This window comes from Scyliorhinus torazame, chromosome 16 (genome assembly GCF_047496885.1).
Source record: "Scyliorhinus torazame isolate Kashiwa2021f chromosome 16, sScyTor2.1, whole genome shotgun sequence".
Lineage (NCBI taxonomy): Eukaryota > Metazoa > Chordata > Chondrichthyes > Carcharhiniformes > Scyliorhinidae > Scyliorhinus > Scyliorhinus torazame.
In genome coordinates, this window is record NC_092722.1 from 79,765,002 (window position 1) to 79,785,404 (window position 20,403).

General features: G+C 73.3%; 1 protein-coding gene across 1 annotated transcript in view; it reads left to right on the forward strand.

Moving 5' to 3' along the window:
- Positions 1 to 2,363: 2,363 nt before the first annotated feature.
- The window catches only part of mrpl51 (mitochondrial ribosomal protein L51), a 28,531-nt gene continuing 10,491 nt past the window's right edge, over positions 2,364 to 20,403 (forward strand). The window contains exon 1 of the mRNA XM_072477673.1: positions 2,364 to 2,432. Coding sequence (XP_072333774.1) covers positions 2,387 to 2,432 — 46 coding nt within the window. The 5' untranslated portion in view covers positions 2,364 to 2,386. The remainder of the gene's footprint in view (positions 2,433 to 20,403) is intronic.

Sequence of the window (20,403 nt, forward strand, 5' to 3'; positions counted from 1 at the left end):
ATTTGGTGATTCTGGGATATTTAGTGAATTTTGGGAACATTGGTGATTCTGGGATATATAGTGAATTTTGGGGCTATTTGGTGATTCTGGGATATTTAGTGAATTTTGGAGCTATTTGGTGATTCTGGGATATTTAGTGAATTTTGGGGCTATTTGGTGATTCTGGGATATTTAGTGAATTTTGGAGCTATTTGGTGATTCTGGGATATTTAGTGAATTTTTGGGGACATTTGGTGATTCTGGGATATTTAGTAAATTTTGGGAACATTGGTGATTCTGGGATATTTAGTGAATTTTGGGGCTATTTGGTGATTCTGGGATATTTAGTGAATTTTGGGGCTATTTGGCGATTCTGGGATATTTAGTGAATTTTGGGGCTATTTGGTGATTCTGGGATATTTAGTGAATTTTGGGGCTATTGGTGATTCTGGGATATTTAGTGAATTTGTGGGGACATTTGGTGATTCTGGGATATTTAGTGAATTTTGGGAACATTGGTGATTCTGGGATATTTAGTGAATTTTGGGGCTATTTGCTGATTCTGGGATATTTAGTGAATTTTGGAGCTATTTGGTGATTCTGGGATATTTAGTGAATTTTGGGGCTATTTGGTGATTCTGGGATTTTAGTGAATTTTTGGGGACATTTGGTGATTCTGGGATATTTAGTGAATTTTGGGAACATTGGTGATTCTGGGATATTTAGTGAATTTTGGGAACATTGGAGATTCTGGGATATTTAGTGAATTTTGGGGCTATTTGGTGATTCTGGGATATTTAGTGAATTTTGGAGCTATTTGGTGATTCTGGGATTTTAGTGAATTTTTGGGGACATTTGGTGATTCTGGGATATTTAGTGAATTTTGGGAACATTGGTGATTCTGGGATATTTAGTGAATTTTGGGAACATTGGAGATTCTGGGATATTTAGTGAATTTTGGGGCTATTTGGTGATTCTGGGATATTTAGTGAATTTTGAGAACAATGGAGATTCTGGGCTATTTAGTGAATTTTGGGAACATTGGAGATTCTGGGATATTTAGTGAATTTTGGGGCTATTTGGTGATTCTGGGATATTTAGTGAATTTTGGGGCTATTTGGTGATTCTGGGATATTTAGTGAATTTTGAGAACATTGGAGATTCTGGGATATTTAGTGAATTTTGGGGCTATTTGGTGATTCTGGGATATTTAGTGAATTTTGGGGCTATTTGGTGATTCTGGGATATTTAGTGAATTTTGGGGCTATTTGGAGATTCTGGGATATTTAGTGAATTTTGGGAACATTGGAGATTCTGGGATATTTAGTGAATTTTGGGGCTATTTGGTGATTCTGGGATATTTAGTGAATTTTGAGAACAATGGAGATTCTGGGCTATTTAGTGAATTTTGGGAACATTGGAGATTCTGGGATATTTAGTGAATTTTGGGGCTATTTGGTGATTCTGGGATATTTAGTGAATTTTGGGAACATTGGTGATTCTGGGATATTTAGTGAATTTTGGGAACATTGGTGATTCTGGGATATTTAGTGAATTTTGGGAACATTGGTGATTCTGGGATATTTAGTGAATTTTGGAACATTGGTGATTCTGGGATATTTAGTGAATTTTGGGGCTATTTGGTGATTCTGGGATATTTAGTGAATTTTGAGAACAATGGAGATTCTGGGCTATTTAGTGAATTTTGAGAACAATGGAGATTCTGGGCTATTTAGTGAATTTTGGGAACATTGGTGATTCTGGGATATTTAGTGAATTTTGGGGCTATTTGGTGATTCTGGGATATTTAGTGAATTTTGGGAACATTGGTGATTCTGGGATATTTAGTGAATTTTGGGAACATTGGTGATTCTGGGATATTTAGTGAATTTTGGGAACATTGGAGATTCTGGGATATTTAGTGAATTTTGGGAACATTGGTGATTCTGGGATATTTAGTGAATTTTGGGTCTATTTGGTGATTCTGGGATATTTAGTGAATTTTGAGAACAATGGAGATTCTGGGATATTTAGTGAATTTTGGGAACATTGGAGATTCTGGGATATTTAGTGAATTTTGGGGCTATTTGGTGATTCTGGGATATTTAGTGAATTTTGGAACATTGGTGATTCTGGGATATTTAGTGAATTTTGGGAACATTGGTGATTCTGGGATATTTAGTGAATTTGGGAACATTGGTGATTCTGGATATTTAGTGAATTTTGGGAACATTGGTGATTCTGGGATATTTAGTGAATTTTGGGAACATTGGTGATTCTGGGATATTTAGTGAATTTGGGAACATTGGTGATTCTGGGATATTTAGTGAGTTTTTGGGGACATTTGGTGAGTTTGTGGATTTCAAGTCCGGTTGTCGCCGGAAGTTCGGGTGAGAGAGTGCAGCGCATGCGCGACCGCTCTCCAAGATGGCAGCGCCCAGAGGCGAGAAACAGTGAGAAATAACTGGGGAGGGTGGCGAGGGGAGAGGGGAGGGGAGGGTGGCGAGGGGAGGGGAGGGTGGCGAGGGGAGGGGAGGGTGGCGAGGGGAGGGGAGGGGAGGGTGGCGAGGGGAGGGGAGGGGAGGGGAGGGTGGCGAGGGGAGGGGAGGGGAGGGGTGGGTGGCGAGGGGAGGGGAGGGGAGGGTGGGGAGGGGAGGGGAGGAGGGGAGGGGAGGGTGGCGAGGGGAGGGGTGGGGAGGGTGGCGAGGGGAGGGGTGGGGAGGGTGGCGAGGGGAGGGGTGGGGAGGGGAGGGTGGCGAGGGGAGGGGTGGGGAGGGGAGGGTGGCGAGGGGTGGCGAGGGGAGGGTGGGGAGGGGAGGGTGGCGAGGGGTGGGGAGGGGAGGGTGGGGTGCGGAGGGGAGGGGAGGGTGGCGAGGGGAGGGGATGGGAGGGCGGCGAGGGGAGGGGAGGGCGGCGAGGGGAGGGGAGGGCGGCGAGGGGAGGGGAGGGCGGCGAGGGGAGGGGAGGGTGGCGAGGGGAGGGTGGGGAGGGGAGGGGAGGGTGGCGAGGGGAGGGGAGGGCGGCGAGGGGAGGGGAGGGCGGCGAGGGGAGGGGAGGGCGGCGAGGGGAGGGGAGGGCGGCGAGGGGAGGGGAGGGCGGCGAGGGGAGGGGAGGGTGGCGAGGGGAGGGTGGCGAGGGGAGGGTGGCGAGGGGAGGTGAGGGTGGCGAGGGGAGGTGAGGGGAGGGGAGGGTGGCGAGGGGAGGGGAGGGTGGCGAGGGGAGGGGAGGGTGGGGAGGGGAGGGTGGGGTGGGGAGGGGAGGGGAGGGTGGGGAGGGTGGGGAGGGGAGGGTGGCGAGGGGAGGGGAGGGTGGCGTGGGGAGGGGAGGGGAGGGTGGCGAGGGGAGGGGAGGGGAGGGAGGGGAGGGGAGGGGAGGGTGGCGAGGGGAGGGTGGCGAGGGGAGGGGAGGGGAGGGTGGCGAGGGGAGGGGAGGGTGGCGAGGGGAGGGGAGGGGAGGGTGGCGAGGGGAGGGGAGGGGAGGGTGGCGAGGGGAGGGTGGCGAGGGGAGGGGAGGGTGGCGAGGGGAGGGTGGCGAGGGGAGGGTGGCGAGGTGAGGGGAGGGTGGCGAGGGAGGTGGGGAGGGGAGGGGAGGGTGGCGAGGGGAGGGGAGGGGAGAGTGGCGAGGGGAGGGGAGGGTGGCGAGGGGAGGGGAGGGGAGGGTGGCGAGGGGAGGGGAGGGGAGGGGAGGGTGGCGAGGGGAGGGGAGGGTGGCGAGGGGAGGGGAGGGGAGGGTGGCGAGGGGTGGGGAGGGGAGGGGAGGGTGGCGAGGGGAGGGGAGGGAAGGGTGGCGAGGGGAGGGGAGGGTGGCGAGGGGAGGGGAGGGTGGCGAGGGGAGGGGAGGGGAGGGTGGCGAGGGGAGGGGAGGGTGGCGAGGGGAGGGGAGGGGAGGGTGGGGAGGGGAGGGGAGGGTGGGGAGGGGAGGGTGGCGAGGGGAGGGGAGGGTGGCGAGGGGAGGGGGGGAGGGGAGGGGAGGGTGGCGAGGGGAGGGGAGGGGAGGGTGGCGAGGGGAGGGGAGGGTGGCGAGGGAGGGGAGGGGAGGGTGGCGAGGGGGGAGGGTGGCGAGGGGAGGGTGGCGAGGGGAGGGTGGCGAGGGGAGGGTGGCGAGGAGAGGGGAGGGTGGCGTGGCGAGGGGAGGGGAGGTGAGGGTGGGGAGGTGAGGGTGGGGAGGGGAGGTGAGGGTGGGGAGGGGAGGTGAGGGTGGGGAGGGGAGGTGAGGGTGGGGAGGGGAGGGGAGGGGAGGGTGGCGAGGGGAGGGTGGCGAGGGGAGGGTGGCGAGGGGAGGGTGGCGAGGGGAGGGTGGCGAGGGGAGGGGAGGGTGGCGAGGGGAGGGGAGGGTGGCGAGGGGAGGGGAGGGTGGCGAGGGGAGGGTGGCGAGGGGAGGGGAGGGTGGCGAGGGGAGGGGGGGTGAGGGTGGCGAGGCGAGGGGAGGGTGGCGAGGGGAGGGGAGGGGAGGGTGGCGAGGGGAGGGGAGGGGGGGGTGGGGAGGGGAGGGTGGCGAGGGGAGGGGAGGGTGGCGAGGGGAGGGGAGGGTGGGTAGGGGAGGGGAGGTTGGCGAGGGGAGGGTGGCGAGGGGAGGGTGGCGAGGGGTGGCGAGGGGAGGGGAGGGTGGCGAGGGGAGGGTGGCGAGGGGAGGGTGGCGAGGGGAGGGTGGCGAGGGGAGGGTGGCGAGGGGAGGGTGGCGAGGGGAGGGTGGCGAGGGGAGGGTGGCGAGGGGAGGGTGGCGAGGGAGTGGAGGGGAGGGTGGCGAGGGAGGGGAGGGGAGGGTGGCGAGGGTGGGGTGGGGAGGGAGGGGAGGGGAGGGTGGGGAGGGAGGGGAGGGGAGGGTGGGGAGGGGAGGGGAGGGTGGCGAGGGGAGGGGAGGGAGGGGAGGGTGGCGTGGGGAGGGGAGGGTGGCGAGGGGAGGGGTGGGGAGGGGAGGGGTGGGGAGGGGAGGGGAGGGTGGCGAGGGGAGGGTGGCGAGGGGAGGGGAGGGGAGGGTGGCGAGGGGAGGGGAGGGGAGGGTGGCGAGGGGAGGGGAGGGTGGGGAGGGGAGGGGAGGGTGGGGAGGGGAGGGTGGGGTGGGGAGGGGAGGGTGGGGAGGGGAGGGGAGGGTGGGGAGGGGCGGGGAGGGTGGCGAGGGGCGGGGAGGGTGGCGAGGGGCGGGGAGGGGAGGGTGGCGAGGGGAGGGGAGGGGTGGGGAGGGGAGGGGAGGGTGGCGAGGGGAGGGGAGGGGAGGGTGGCGAGGGGAGGGGAGGGTGGCGAGGGGAGGGGAGGGTGGCGAGGGGAGGGTGGCGAGGGGAGGGTGGCGAGGGGAGGGTGGCGAGGGGAGGGGAGGGGAGGGTGGCGAGGGGAGGGGAGGGTGGCGAGGGGAGGGGAGGGTGGCGAGGGGAGGGGAGGGTGGCGAGGGGAGGGGAGGGGATGGTGGCGAGGGGAGGGTGGCGAGGGGAGGTGAGGGGAGGGTGGCGAGGGGAGGTGAGGGGAGGGTGGCGAGGGGAGGTGAGGGGAGGGTGGCGAGGGGAGGTGAGGGGAGGGTGGCGAGGGGAGGTGAGTTGAGGGTGGCGAGGGGAGGGGAGGGTGGGGAGGGGAGGGTGGCGAGGGGAGGGTGGCGAGGGGTGGCGAGGGGAGGGGAGGGTGGCGAGGGGAGGGTGGCGAGGGGAGGGTGGCGAGGGGAGGGTGGCGAGGGGAGGGTGGCGAGGGAAGGGGAGGGTGGCGAGGGGAGGGGAGGGTGGCGAGGGAGGGGAGGGGAGGGTGGCGAGGGAGGGGAGGGGAGGGTGGCGAGGGTGGGGTGGGGAGGGAGGGGAGGGGAGGGTGGGGAGGGGAGGGGAGGGTGGGGAGGGGAGGGGAGGGTGGCGAGGGGAGGGGAGGGAGGGGAGGGTGGCGTGGGGAGGGGAGGGTGGCGAGGGGAGGGGTGGGGAGGGGAGGGGTGGGGAGGGGTGGGGAGGGGAGGGGAGGGTGGCGAGGGGAGGGTGGCGAGGGGAGGGGAGGGGAGGGTGGCGAGGGGAGGGGAGGGGAGGGTGGCGAGGGGAGGGGAGGGTGGGGAGGGGAGGGGAGGGTGGGGAGGGGAGGGTGGGGTGGGGAGGGGAGGGTGGGGAGGGGAGGGGAGGGTGGGGAGGGGAGGGGAGGGTGGGGAGGGGAGGGGAGGGTGGGGAGGGGAGGGGAGGGTGGGGAGGGGAGGGGAGGGTGGCGAGGGGCGGGGAGGGTGGCGAGGGGCGGGGAGGGGAGGGTGGCGAGGGGAGGGGAGGGGTGGGGAGGGGAGGGGAGGGTGGCGAGGGGAGGGGAGGGGAGGGTGGCGAGGGGAGGGGAGGGGAGGGTGGCGAGGGGAGGGGAGGGTGGCGAGGGGAGGGTGGCGAGGGGAGGGTGGCGAGGGGAGGGTGGCGAGGGGAGGGTGGCGAGGGGAGGGTGGCGAGGGGAGGGGAGGGGAGGGTGGCGAGGGGAGGGGAGGGTGGCGAGGGGAGGGGAGGGTGGCGAGGGGAGGGGAGGGTGGCGAGGGGAGGGGAGGGGATGGTGGCGAGGGGAGGGTGGCGAGGGGAGGTGAGGGGAGGGTGGCGAGGGGAGGTGAGGGGAGGGTGGCGAGGGGAGGTGAGGGGAGGGTGGCGAGGGGAGGTGAGGGGAGGGTGGCGAGGGGAGGTGAGTTGAGGGTGGCGAGGGGAGGGGAGGGTGGCGAGGGGAGGGGAGGGTGGCGAGGGGAGGGGAGGGTGGCGAGGGGAGGGTGGCGAGGGGAGGGGAAGGTGGGGAGGCGAGGGGAGGGGAGGGGGGGAGGGGAGGGGAGGGGTGGGGAGGGGAGGGGAGGGTGGCGAGGGGAGGGGAGGGGAGGGTGGCGAGGGGAGGGGAGGGGAGGGTGGGGAGGGGAGGGTGGCGAGGGGAGGGGAGGGTGGCGAGGGGAGGGGAGGGTGGCGAGGGGAGGGGAGGGTGGCGAGGGGAGGGGAGGGTGGCGAGGGGAGGGGAGGGGACGGTGGCGAGGGGAGGGGAGGGGAGGGTGGCGAGGGGAGGGGAGGGTGGCGAGGGGAGGGGAGGGGAGGGTGGCGAGGGGAGGGGAGGGTGGCGAGGGGAGGGGAGGGTGGCGAGTGGAGGGGAGGGGAGGGTGGCGAGGGGAGGGGAGGGTGGCGAGGGGTGGGGAGGGGAGGGTGGCGAGGGGAGGGGAGGGTGGCGAGGGGAGGGGAGGGGAGGGTGGCGAGGGGAGGGGAGGGTGGCGAGGGGAGGGGAGGGGAGGGTGGCGAGGGGAGGGGAGGGTGGCGAGGGGAGGTGAGGGGAGGGTGGCGAGGGGAGGGGAGGGTGGCGAGGGGAGGTGAGGGGAGGGTGGGGAGGGGAGGGGAGGGTGGGGAGGGGAGGGTGGCGAGGGGAGGGGAGGGGAGGGTGGCGAGGGGAGGGGAGGGTGGCGAGGGGAGGGGAGGGGAGGGTGGCGAGGGGAGGGGAGGGAGGGGAGGGGAGGGTGGCGAGGGAGGGGAGGGTGGCGAGGGGAGGGGAGGGTGGCGAGGGGAGGGAGGGTGGCGAGGGGAGGGTGGCGAGGGGAGGGTGGCGAGGGGAGGGTGGCGAGGGGAGGGTGGCGAGGGGAGGGGAGGGTGGCGTGGCGAGGGGAGGGTGGCGTGGCGAGGGGAGGGGAGGTGAGGGTGGGGAGGTGAGGGTGGGGAGGGGAGGTGAGGGTGGGGAGGGGAGGTGAGGGTGGGGAGGGGAGGTGAGGTGAGGGTGGGGAGGGGAGGTGAGGTGAGGGTGGGGAGGGGAGGGGAGGTGAGGGTGGCGAGGGGAGGGTGGCGAGGGGAGGGTGGCGAGGGGAGGGGAGGGTGGCGAGGGGAGGGGAGGGGAGGGTGGCGTGGGGAGGGGAGGGTGGCGAGGGGAGGGGAGGGGTGGGGAGGGGAGGGTGGCGAGGGGAAGGGAGGGGAGGGTGGCGAGGGGAGGGGAGGGTGGCGAGGGGAGGGGAGGGGAGGGTGGGGAGGGGAGGCGAGGGTGGGGTGGGGAGGGGAGGGGAGGGGAGGGTGGGGCGGGGAGGGGAGGGGAGGGGAGGGTGGGGTGGGGAGGGGAGGGGAGGGAGGGGAGGGGAGGGGAGGGTGGGGAGGGGAGGAGAGGGTGGCGAGGGGAGGGGAGGGGAGGGTGGCGAGGGGAGGGGAGGGGAGGGGAGGGTGGCGAGGGGAGGGGAGGGTGGCGAGGGGAGGGGAGGGTGGCGAGGGGAGGGGAGGGTGGCGAGGGGAGGGGAGGGTGGCGAGGGGAGGGGAGGGTGGCGAGGGGAGGGGAGGGTGGCGAGGGGAGGGGAGGGTGGCGAGGGGAGGGTGGCGAGGGAGGGGAGGGTGGCGAGGGGAGGGGAGGGTGGCGAGGGGAGGGGAGGGTGGCGAGGGGAGGGGAGGGTGGCGAGGGGAGGGGAGGGTGGCGAGGGGAGGGGAGGGTGGCGAGGGGAGGGGAGGGTGGCGAGGGGAGGGGAGGGTGGCGAGGGGAGGGGAGGGTGGCGAGGGGAGGGGAGGGGAGGGGAGGGTGGCGAGGGAGCGGAGGGGAGTGTAGCGAGGGGAGGGGAGGGGAGGGTGGCGAGGGGAGGGGAGGGGAGGGTGGCGAGGGGAGGGGAGGGTGGCGAGGGGAGGGGAGGGTGGCGAGGGGAGTGTGGCGAGGGGTGGGGTGGGGAGGGTGGGGAGGGGAGGGGAGGGTGGGGAGGGGAGGGGAGGGTGGGGAGGGGAGGGTGGCGAGGGGAGGGGAGGGGAGGGTGGCGAGGGGAGGGGAGGGGAGGGGAGGGTGGCGAGGGGAGGGGAGGGGAGGGTGGCGAGGGGAGGGGAGGGTGGCGAGGGGAGGGGAGCGTGGCGAGGGGAGGGGAGGGTGGCGAGGGGAGGGGAGGGTGGCGAGGGTAGGGGAGGGGAGGGTGGCGAGGGGAGGGGAGGGTGGCGAGGGGAGGGGAGGGTGGCGAGGGGAGGGGAGGGGAGGGTGGCGAGGGGAGGGGAGGGTGGCGAGGGGAGGTGAGGGGAGGGTGGCGAGGGGAGGGGAGGGTGGCGAGGGGAGGGGAGGGGAGGGTGGGGAGGGCAGGGAAGGGTGGGGAGGGGAGGGGAGGGTGGCGAGGGGAGGGGAGGGTGGCGAGGGGAGGGGAGGGTGGCGAGGGGAGGGGAGGGTGGCGAGGGGAGGGGAGGGTGGCGAGGGGAGGGGAGGGTGGCGAGGGGAGGGGAGGGTGGCGAGGGGAGGGGAGGGTGGCGAGGGGAGGGTGGCGAGGGGAGGGTGGCGAGGGGAAGGTGGCGAGGGGAGGGGAGGGGAGGGTGGCGAGGGGAGGGTGGCGAGGGGAGGTGAGGGGAGGGTGGCGAGGGGAGGTGAGGAGAGGGTGGCGAGGGGAGGTGAGGGGAGGGGAGGGTGGCGAGGGGAGGGGAGGGGAGGGTGGCGAGGGGAGGGGAGGGGAGGGTGGCGAGGGGAGGGGAGGGTGGGGAGGGGAGTGGAGGGGAGGGTGGGGAGGGGAGGGTGGGGTGGGGAGGGGAGGGGAGGGTGGGGAGGGGAGGGGAGGGTGGGGAGGGGAGGGGTGGGGAGGGGAGGGGAGGGGAGGGTGGCGAGGGGAGGGGAGGGGAGGGTGGCGAGGGGAGGGGAGGGGAGGGTGGCGAGGGGAGGGGAGGGGAGGGTGGCGAGGGGAGGGGAGGGTGGCGAGGGGAGGGGAGGGGAGGGGTGGCGAGGGGAGGGGAGGGGAGGGTGGCGAGGGGAGGGGAGGGTGGCGAGGGGAGGGGAGGGTGGCGAGGGGAGGGGAGGGTGGCGAGGGGAGGGGAGGGTGGCGAGGGGAGGGGAGAGTGGCGAGGGGAGGGGAGGGTGGCGAGGGGAGGGGAGGGGAGGGTGGCGAGGGGAGGGGAGGGTGGCGAGGGGAGGGGAGGGGAGGGTGGCGAGGGGAGGGGAGGGGAGGGTGGCGAGGGGAGGTGAGGGGAGGGTGGCGAGGGGAGGTGAGGGGAGGGTGGGGAGGTGAGGGGAGGGTGGGGAGGGGAGGGGAGGGTGGCGAGGCGAGGGGAGGGGAGGGTGGCGAGGGGAGGGGAGGGGAGGGTGGCGAGGGGAGGGGAGGGGAGGGTGGCGAGGGGAGGGGAGGGGAGGGTGGCGAGGGGAGGGGAGGGTGGCGAGGGGAGGGGACGGTGGCGAGGGGTGGGGAGGGGAGGGGACGGTGGCGAGGGGTGGGGAGGGGAGGGGAGGGTGGCGAGGGGAGGGGAGGGGAGGGTGGCGAGGGGAGGGGAGGGTGGCGAGGGGAGGGGAGGGAAGGGTGGCGAGGGGAGGGGAGGGTGGCGAGGGGAGGTGAGGGGAGGGTGGGGAGGGGAGGGGAGGGTGGGGAGGGGAGGGTGGCGAGGGGAGGGGAGGGTGGGGAGGGGAGGGGAGGGGGGGGAGGGGAGGGGAGGGTGGCGAGGGGAGGGGAGGGGAGGGTGGCGAGGGGAGGCGAGGGGAGGGTGGCGAGGGGAGGGTGGCGAGGGGAGGGTGGCGAGGGGAGGGTGGGGAGGGGAGGGTGGCGTGGCGAGGGGAGGGGAGGGTGGCGTGGCGAGGGGAGGGGAGGGGAGGGTGGGGAGGTGAGGGTGGGGAGGGGAGGTGAGGTGAGGGTGGGGAGGGGAGGTGAGGTGAGGGTGGGGAGGGGAGGGGAGGTGAGGGTGGCGAGGGGAGGGGAGGGTGGCGAGGGGAGGGGAGGGTGGCGAGGGGAGGGGAGGGTGGCGAGGGGAGGGGAGGGTGGCGAGGGGAGGGTGGCGAGGGGAGGGTGGCGAGGGGAGGGTGGCGAGGGGAGGGGAGGGGAGGGTGGCGAGGGGAGGGGAGGGTGGCGAGGGGAGGGGAGGGTGGCGAGGGGAGGGGAGGGTGGCGAGGGAGGGGAGGGTGGCGAGGGGGGAGGGGAGAGGGAGGGGGGTGGGAGGAGGGGAGGGTGGCGAGGGAGGGAGGGTGGCGAGGGGAGGGTGGCGAGGGAGGGTGGCGAGGGGAGGGTGGCGAGGGGAGGGGAGGGTGGCGAGGGGAGGGTGGCGAGGGGAGGTGAGGGGAGGGTGGCGAGGGGAGGTGAGGAGAGGGTGGCGAGGGGAGGTGAGGGGAGGGGAGGGTGGCGAGGGGAGGGGAGGGGAGGGTGGCGAGGGGAGGGGAGGGGAGGGTGGCGAGGGGAGGGGAGGGTGGGGAGGGTGGGGAGGGGAGGGGAGGGGAGGGTGGGGAGGGGAGGGGAGGGTGGGGAGGGGAGGGGTGGGGAGGGGAGGGGAGGGGAGGGTGGCGAGGGGAGGGGAGGGGAGGGTGGCGAGGGGAGGGGAGGGGAGGGTGGCGAGGGGAGGGGAGGGTGGCGAGGGGAGGGGAGGGGAGGGTGGCGAGGGGAGGGGAGGGGAGGGTGGCGAGGGGAGGGGAGGGGAGGGTGGCGAGGGGAGGGGAGGGTGGCGAGGGGAGGGGAGGGTGGCGAGGGGAGGGGAGGGTGGCGAGGGGAGGGGAGGGTGGCGAGGGGAGGGGAGGGTGGCGAGGGGAGGGGAGAGTGGCGAGGGGAGGGGAGGGTGGCGAGGGGAGGGGAGGGGAGGGTGGCGAGGGGAGGGGAGGGGAGGGTGGCGAGGGGAGGGGAGGGGAGGGTGGCGAGGGGAGGGGAGGGGAGGGTGGCGAGGGGAGGTGAGGGGAGGGTGGGGAGGTGAGGGGAGGGTGGGGAGGGGAGGGGAGGGTGGCGAGGGGAGGGGAGGGGAGGGTGGCGAGGGGAGGGGAGGGGAGGGTGGCGAGGGGAGGGGAGGGGAGGGTGGCGAGGGGAGGGGAGGGTGGCGAGGGGAGGGGAGGGTGGCGAGGGGAGGGGAGGGGAGGGTGGCGAGGGGAGGGGACGGTGGCGAGGGGTGGGGAGGGGAGGGGAGGGTGGCGAGGGGAGGGAGGGGAGGGTGGCGAGGGGAGGGGGAGGGTGGCGAGGGGAGGGGAGGGGAGGGTGGCGAGGGGAGGGGAGGGTGGCGAGGGGAGGTGAGGGGAGGGTGGGGAGGGGAGGGGAGGGTGGGGAGGGGAGGGTGGCGAGGGGAGGGGAGGGTGGGGAGGGGAGGGGAGGGGGGGGAGGGGAGGGGAGGGTGGCGAGGGGAGGGGAGGGTGGCGAGGGGAGGGGAGGGTGGCGAGGGGAGGGTGGCGAGGGGAGGGGAGGGGAGGGTGGCGAGGGGAGGGTGGCGAGGGGAGGGTGGCGAGGGGAGGGTGGCGAGGGGAGGGTGGGGAGGGGAGGGGAGGGTGGCGTGGCGAGGGGAGGGGAGGGTGGCGTGGCGAGGGGAGGGGAGGGGAGGGTGGGGAGGTGAGGGTGGGGAGGGGAGGTGAGGGTGGGGAGGGGAGGTGAGGTGAGGGTGGGGAGGGGAGGTGAGGGTGGGGAGGGGAGGGGAGGTGAGGGTGGCGAGGGGAGGGTGGCGAGGGGAGGGTGGCGAGGGGAGGGTGGCGAGGGGAGGGTGGCGAGGGGAGGGTGGCGAGGGGAGGGGAGGGTGGCGAGGGGAGGGGGGTGAGGGTGGCGAGGGGAGGGGGGTGAGGGTGGCGAGGGGAGGGGAGGGTGGCGAGGGGAGGGGAGGGGGGGGGTGGCGAGGGGAGGGGAGGGTGGCGAGGGGAGGGGAGGGTGGCGAGGGGAGGGGAGGGTGGCGAGGGGAGGGGAGGGTGGCGAGGGGAGGGGAGGGTGGCGAGGGGAGGGGAGGGTGGGTAGGGGAGGGGAGGGTGGCGAGGGGAGGGTGGCGAGGGGGTGGCGAGGGGAGGGTGGCGAGGGGAGGGGAGGGTGGCGAGGGGAGGGTGGCGAGGGGAGGGTGGCGAGGGGAGGGTGGCGAGGGGAGTGTGGCGAGGGGAGGGGAGGGTGGCGTGGTGAGGGGAGGGTGGCGAGGGGAGGGGAGGGTGGCGAGGGGAGGGGAGGGTGGCGAGGGGAGGGGAGGGGAGGGTGGCGAGGGGAGGGTGGGGTGGGGAGGGTGGGGAGGGGAGGGTGGGGAGGGGAGGGGAGGGTGAGGTGGGGAGGGGAGGGTGGGGAGGGGAGGGGAGGGTGGGGTGGGGAGGGGAGGGTGGGGAGGGGAGGGGAGGGTCGGGAGGGTGGCGAGGGGAGGGGAGGGGAGGGTGGGGAGGGTGGCGAGGGGAGGGGAGGGAGGGGTGGGGAGGCGAGGGGAGGGTGGCGAGGGGAGGGGTGGGGAGGGGAGGGGTGGGGAGGGGAGGGGAGGGTGGCGAGGGGAGGGGAGGGTGGCGAGGGGAGGGGAGGGTGGCGAGGGGAGGGGAGGGGAGGGTGGCGAGGGGAGGGGAGGGGAGGGTGGCGAGGGGAGGGGGGGAGGGGAGGGTGGGGAGGGGAGGGTGGGGAGGGGAGGGTGGGGAGGGGAGGGGAGGGTGGGGTGGGGAGGGGAGGGTGGGGAGGGGAGGGGAGGGTGGGGAGGGGAGGGGAGGGTGGCGAGGGGAGGGGAGGGGAGGGTGGGGAGGGGAGGGGAGGGTGGCGAGGGGAGGGGAGGGGAGGGTGGCGAGGGGAGGGGAGGGGAGGGTGGCGAGGGGAGGGTGGCGAGGGGAGGGGAGGGTGGCGAGGGGAGGGTGGCGAGGGGAGGGGAGGGTGGCGAGGGGAGGGGAGGGTGGCGAGGGGAGGGGAGGGTGGCGAGGGGAGGGGAGGGTGGCGAGGGGAGGGGAGGGTGGCGAGGGGAGGGGAGGGTGGCGAGGGGAGGGGAGGGTGGCGAGGGGAGGGGAGGGTGGCGAGGGGAGGGGAGGGGAGGGTGGCGAGGGGAGGGGAGGGGAGGGTGGCGAGGGGAGGGTGGCGAGGGGAGGTGAGGGGAGGGTGGCGAGGGGAGGTGAGGGGAGGGGAGGGTGGCGAGGGGAGGGGAGGGGAGGGTGGCGAGGGGAGGGTGGCGAGCGGAGGGTGGCGAGGGGAGGGTGGCGAGGGGAGGGAGGGTGGGGAGGGGAGGGTGGGGTGGGGAGGGGAGGGGAGGGTGGCGAGGGGAGGGTGGCGAGGGGAGGGGAGGGTGGCGAGGGGTGGGGAGGGGAGGGGAGGGTGGCGAGGGGAGGGGAGGGTGGCGAGGGGAGGGGAGGGGAGGGGAGGGTGGCGAGGGGAGGGGAGGGTGGCGAGGGGAGGGGAGGGGAGGGTGGCGAGGGGAGGGGAGGGTGGCGAGGGGAGGGGAGGGTGGCGAGGGGAGGGGAGGGTGGCGAGGGGAGGGGAGGGTGGCGAGGGGAGGGGAGGGTGGCGAGGGGAGGGGAGGGTGGCGAGGGGAGGGGAGGGTGGCGAGGGGAGGGGAGGGTGGCGAGGGGAGGGGAGGGGAGGGTGGCGAGGGGAGGGGAGGGTGGCGAGGGGAGGGGAGGGTGGCGAGGGGAGGGGAGGGGAGGGTGGCGAGGGGAGGGGAGGGGAGGGTGGCGAGGGGAGGGGAGGGGAGGGTGGCGAGGGGAGGGGAGGGTGGGGAGGGGAGGGGAGGGTGGCGAGGGGAGGGGAGGGGAGGGTGGCGAGGGGAGGGGAGGGTGGCGAGGGGAGGGGAGGGGAGGGTGGCGAGGGGAGGGGAGGGGAGGGTGGCGAGGGGTGGGGAGGGTGGCGAGGGGAGGGGAGGGAGGGGAGGGTGGCGAGGTGAGGGGAGGGTGGGGAGGGGAGGGTGGGGAGGGGAGGGTGGCGAGGGGAGGGGAGGGGAGGGTGGCGAGGGGAGGGGAGGGTGGCGAGGGGAGGGGAGGGAGGGGAGGGGAGGGTGGCGAGGGAGGGGAGGGGAGGGTGGCGAGGGGAGGGGAGGGGAGGGTGGCGAGGGGAGGGAGGGTGGCGAGGGGAGGGTGGCGAGGGGAGGGTGGCGAGGGGAGGGTGGCGAGGGGAGGGGAGGGTGGCGTGGCGAGGGGAGGGGAAAGGGTGGCGTGGCGAGGGGAGGGGAGGTGAGGGTGGGAGGTGAGGGTGGGGAGGGGAGGTGAGGGGGGGAGGGGAGGTGAGGTGAGGGTGGGGAGGGGAGGGGAGGTGAGGGTGGCGAGGGGAGGGGAGGGGAGGGTGGCGAGGGGAGGGTGGCGAGGGGAGGGTGGCGAGGGGAGGGTGGCGAGGGGAGGGGAGGGTGGCGAGGGGAGGGGAGGGTGGCGTGGGGAGGGGAGGGGAGGGTGGCGAGGGAGGGGTGGGGAGGGGAGGGGAGGGTGGCGAGGGGAGGGGAGGGGAGGGGAGGGTGGGGTGGGGAGGGGAGGGTGGGGTGGGGAGGGTGGGGAGGGGAGGGGAGGGTGGGGTGGGGAGGGGAGGGGAGGGGAGGGTGGGGTGGGGAGGGGAGGGTGGGGTGGGGAGGGGAGGGGAGGGGAGGGTGGGGAGGGGAGGGGAGGGTGGGGAGGGGAGGGTGGGGAGGGGAGGGGAGGGTGGGGTGGGGAGGGTGGGGTGGGGAGGGGAGGGAGGGGAGGTTGGGGAGGGGAGGGGAGGGTGGCGAGGGGAGGGGAGGGTGGCGAGGGGAGGGGTGGGGAGGGGAGGGGAGGGTGGGGAGGGGAGGGGAGGGTGGCGAGGGGAGGGGAGGGTGGCGAGGGGAGGGGAGGGTGGCGAGGGGAGGGGAGGGTGGCGAGGGGAGGGGAGGGTGGCGAGGGGAGGTGAGGGTGGCGAGGGGAGGGGAGGGTGGCGAGGGGAGGGGAGGGTGGCGAGGGGAGGGGAGGGTGGCGAAGGGAGGGGAGGGTGGCGAGGGGAGGGGAGGGTGGCGAGGGGAGGGGAGGGTGGCGAGGGGAGGGGAGGGTGGCGAGGGGAGGGGAGGGGAGGGTGGCGAGGGGAGGGGAGGGGAGGGTGGCGAGGGGAGGGGAGGGTGGCGAGGGGAGGGGAGGGTGGCGAGGGGAGGGGAGGGTGGGGAGGGGAGGGTGGCGAGGGGAGGGTGGCGAGGGGAGGGTGGCGAGGGGAGGGGAGGGTGGCGAAGGGAGGGGAGGGTGGCGAGGGGAGGGGAGGGTGGCGAGGGGAGGGTGGCGAGGGGAGGGGAGGGGAGGGTGGCGAGGGGAGGGGAGGGGAGGGTGGCGAGGGTAGGGGAGGGGAGGGTGGCGAGGGGAGGGGAGGGTGGGGAGGGGAGTGGAGGGTGGGGAGGGGAGGGTGGGGAGGGGAGGGTGGGGTGGGGAGGGGAGGGGAGGGTGGGGAGGGGAGGGTGGGGAGGGGAGGGGAGGGTGGCGAGGGGTGGGGAGGGGAGGGGAGGGGAGGGGAGGGTGGCGAGGGGAGGGGAGGGGAGGGTGGCGAGGGGAGGGGAGGGTGGCGAGGGGAGGGGAGGGTGGCGAGGGGAGGGGAGGGGAGGGAGGCGAGGGGAGGGGAGGGTGGGGAGGGGAGGGGAGGGTGGCGAGGGGAGGGGAGGGTGGCGAGGGGAGGGGAGGGTGGCGAGGGGAGGGGAGGGTGGCGAGGGGAGGGGAGGGTGGCGAGGGGAGGGGAGGGTGGCGAGGGGAGGGGAGGGGAGGGTGGCGAGGGGAGGGGAGGGGAGGGTGGCGAGGGGAGGGGAGGGGAGGGTGGCGAGGGGAGGGGAGGGTGGCGAGGGGAGGGGAGGGTGGCGAGGGGTGGGGAGGGGAGGGTGGCGAGGGGTGGGGAGGGGAGGGTGGCGAGGGGAGGGGAGGGTGGCGAGGGGAGGGGAGGGGAGGGTGGCGAGGGGAGGGGAGGGTGGCGAGGGGAGGGGAGGGTGGCGAGGGGAGGTGAGGGGAGGGTGGGGAGGGGAGGGGAGGGTGGGGAGGGGAGGGTGGCGAGGGGAGGGGAGGGGAGGGTGGCGAGGGGAGGGGGAGGGTGGCGAGGGGAGGGGAGGGGAGGGTGGCGAGGGGAGGGGAGGGGAGGGTGGCGAGGGGAGGGGAGGGTGGCGAGGGGAGGGGAGGGTGGCGAGGGGAGGGGAGGGTGGCGAGGGGAGGGGAGGGTGGCGAGGGGAGGGGAGGGTGGCGAGGGGTGGGGAGGGGAGGGTGGCGAGGGGAGGGGAGGGTGGCGAGGGGTGGGGAGGGGAGGGTGGCGAGGGGTGGGGAGGGGAGGGGAGGGGGAGGGGAGGGGAGGGGAGGGGTGGGGAGGGGAGGGTGACGAGGGGAGGGGAGGGGAGGGTGGCGAGGGGAGGGGAGTGTGGCGAGGGGAGGGGAGGGGAGGGTGGCGAGGGGAGGGGAGGGTGGCGAGGGGAGGGGAGGGTGGCGAGGGGAGGGGAGGGTGGCGAGGGGAGGGGAGGGTGGCGAGGGGAGGGGAGGGTGGCGAGGGGAGGGTGGCGAGGGGAGGGGAGGGTGGCGAGGGGAGGGGAGGGGAGGGTGGCGAGGGGAGGGGAGGGGAGGGTGGCGAGGGGAGGGGAGGGGAGGGTGGCGAGGGGAGGGGAGGGGAGGGTGGCGAGGGGAGGGGGAGGGGAGGGTGGCGAGGGGAGGTGAGGGCAGGGTGGCGAGGGGAGGGTGGGGAGGGGAGGGGAGTGTGGCGAGGGGAGGGGAGGGGAGGGTGGCGAGGGGAGGGGAGGGTGGCGAGGGGAGGGGAGGGTGGCGAGGGGTGGCGAGGGGAGGGTGGCGAGGGGAGGGGAGGGTGGCGAGGGGAGGGGAGGGGAGGGTGGCGAGGGGAGGGGAGGGTGGCGAGGGGAGGGGAGGGTGGCGAGGGGAGGGGAGGGGAGGGGAGGGTGGCGAGGGGAGGGGAGGGTGGCGAGGGGAGGTGAGGGGAGGGTGGGGAGGGGAGGGTGGCGAGGGGAGGGGAGGGGAGGGTGGCGAGGGGAGGGGAGGGGAGGGGAGGGTGGCGAGGGGAGGGGAGGGGGGGAGGGGAGGGGAGGGGAGGGTGGCGAGGGGAGGGTGGCGAGGGGAGGGGAGGGTGGCGAGGGGAGGGGAGGGGAGGGTGGCGAGGGGAGGGGAGGGGAGGGTGGCGAGGGGAGGGGAGGGGAGGGTGGCGAGGGGAGGGGAGGGGAGGGTGGCGAGGGGAGGGGAGGGGAGGGTGGCGAGGGGAGGTGAGGGCAGGGTGGCGAGGGGAGGGTGGGGAGGGGAGGGGAGTGTGGCGAGGGGAGGGGAGGGGAGGGTGGCGAGGGGAGGGGAGGGTGGCGAGGGGAGGGGAGGGTGGCGAGGGGTGGCGAGGGGAGGGTGGCGAGGGGAGGGGAGGGTGGCGAGGGGAGGGGAGGGGAGGGTGGCGAGGGGAGGGGAGGGTGGCGAGGGGAGGGGAGGGTGGCGAGGGGAGGGGAGGGGAGGGGAGGGTGGCGAGGGGAGGGGAGGGTGGCGAGGGGAGGTGAGGGGAGGGTGGGGAGGGGAGGGTGGCGAGGGGAGGGGAGGGGAGGGTGGCGAGGGGAGGGGAGGGGAGGGGAGGGTGGCGAGGGGAGGGGAGGGGGGGAGGGGAGGGGAGGGGAGGGTGGCGAGGGGAGGGTGGCGAGGGGAGGGGAGGGTGGCGAGGGGAGGGGAGGGTGGCGAGGGGAGGGGAGGGTGGCGAGGGGAGGGGAGGGTGGCGAGGGGAGGGTGGCGAGGGGAGGGTGGCGAGGGGAGGGTGGCGAGGGGAGGGTGGCGAGGGGAGGGTGGCGTGGCGAGGGGAGGGGAGGTGGCGTGGCGAGGGGAGGTGAGGGTGGGGAGGTGAGGGTGGGGAGGGGAGGTGAGGGTGGGGAGGGGAGGTGAGGTGAGGGAGGGGAGGGGAGGGGAGGTGAGGGTGGCGAGGGGAGGGTGGCGAGGGGAGGGGAGGGTGGCGAGGGGAGGGTGGCGAGGGGAGGGTGGCGAGGGGAGGGGAGGGTGGCGAGGGGAGGGGAGGGTGGCGAGGGGAGGGGGGTGAGGGTGGCGAGGGGAGGGGAGGGTGGCGAGGGGAAGGGAGGGTGGCGAGGGGAGGGGAGGGTGGCGAGGGGAGAGGAGGGGAGGGGAGGGTGGCGAGGGGAGGGGAGGGTGGCGAGGGGAGGGGAGGGTGGCGAGGGGTGGGTAGGGGAGGGTGGGTAGGGGAGGGGAGGTTGGCGAGGGGAGGGTGGCGAGGGTAGGGTGGCGAGGGGAGGGGAGGGTGGCGAGGGGAGGGTGGCGAGGGGAGGGGAGGGTGGGGAGGGGAGGGGAGGGTGGTGAGGGGAGGGGAGGGTGGCGTGGTGAGGGGAGGGTGGCGTGGTGAGGGGAGGGTGGCGAGGGGAGGGGAGGGTGGCGAGGGGAGGGGAGGGTGGCGAGGGGAGGGGAGGGTGGGGAGGGGAGGGTGGCAAGGGGAGGGGAGAGGAGGGGAGGGTGGAGAGGGGAGGGGAGGGTGGAGAGGGGAGGGGAGGTGAGGGTGGCGAGGGGAGGGGAGGGTGGCGAGGGGAGGGTGGGGTGGCGAGGGGAGGCGAGGGGAGGGTGGGGAGGGGAGGCGAGGGGAGGGTGGGGAGGGGAGGGTGGCGAGGGGAGGGGAGTGTGGCGTGGCGAGGGGAGGGAGGGGAGGGTGGCGTGGCGAGGGGAGGGTGGCGTGGCGAGGGGAGGGTGGCGAGGGGAGTGGAGGGTGGGGAGGGGAGGGTGGGGAGGGGAGGATGGCGAGGGGAGGGGAGGATGACGAGGGGAGGGTGGCATGGGAGGGGAGGGTGGGGAGGGGAGGGTGGCGAGGGGTGGGGTGGGGAGGGGAGGGTGGCGAGGGGAGGGGAGGGTGGCGAGGGGAGGGTGGGGAGGGGAGGGTGGCGTGGCGAGGGTGGCGTGGCGAGGGGAGGGTGGCGAGGGGAGGGGAGGGTGGCGAGGGGTGGCGAGGGGAGGGTGGCGAGGGGAGGGGAGGGTGGCGAGGGGAGGGGAGGGGAGGGTGGCGAGGGGAGGGGAGGGTGGCGAGGGGAGGGGAGGGTGGCGAGGGGAGGGGAGGGGAGGGGAGGGTGGCGAGGGGAGGGGAGGGTGGCGAGGGGAGGGGAGGGTGGCGAGGGGAGGTGAGGGGAGGGTGGGGAGGGGAGGGGAGGGTGGCGAGGGGAGGGGAGGGGAGGGTGGCGAGGGGAGGGGAGGGGAGGGGAGGGTGGCGAGGGGAGGGGAGGGGGGGAGGGGAGGGGAGGGGAGGGTGGGGAGGGGAGGGAGGGGAGGGGAGGGTGGCGAGGGGAGGGGAGGGTGGCGAGGGGAGGGGAGGGTGGCGAGGGGGGAGGGTGGCGAGGGGAGGGTGGCGGGGAGGGTGGCGAGGGGAGGGTGGCGAGGGGAGGGTGGCGAGGGGAGGGTGGCGAGGGGAGGGTGGCGTGGCGAGGGGCGGGGAGGTGGCGTGGCGAGGGGAGGTGAGGGTGGGGAGGTGAGGGTGGGGAGGGGAGGTGAGGGTGGGGAGGGGAGGTGAGGTGAGGGAGGGGAGGGGAGGGGAGGTGAGGGTGGCGAGGGGAGGGTGGCGAGGGGAGGGGAGGGTGGCGAGGGGAGGGTGGCGAGGGGAGGGTGGCGAGGGGAGGGGAGGGTGGCGAGGGGAGGGGAGGGTGGCGAGGGGAGGGGGGTGAGGGTGGCGAGGGGAGGGGAGGGTGGCGAGGGGAGGGGAGGGTGGCGAGGGGAGGGGAGGGTGGCGAGGGGAGAGGAGGGGAGGGGAGGGTGGCGAGGGGAGGGGAGGGTGGCGAGGGGAGGGGAGGGTGGCGAGGGGAGGGGAGGGTGGCGAGGGGTGGGTAGGGGAGGGGAGGTTGGCGAGGGGAGGGTGGCGAGGGTAGGGTGGCGAGGGGAGGGGAGGGTGGCGAGGGGAGGGTGGCGAGGGGAGGGGAGGGTGGGGAGGGGAGGGGAGGGTGGTGAGGGGAGGGGAGGGTGGCGTGGTGAGGGGAGGGTGGCG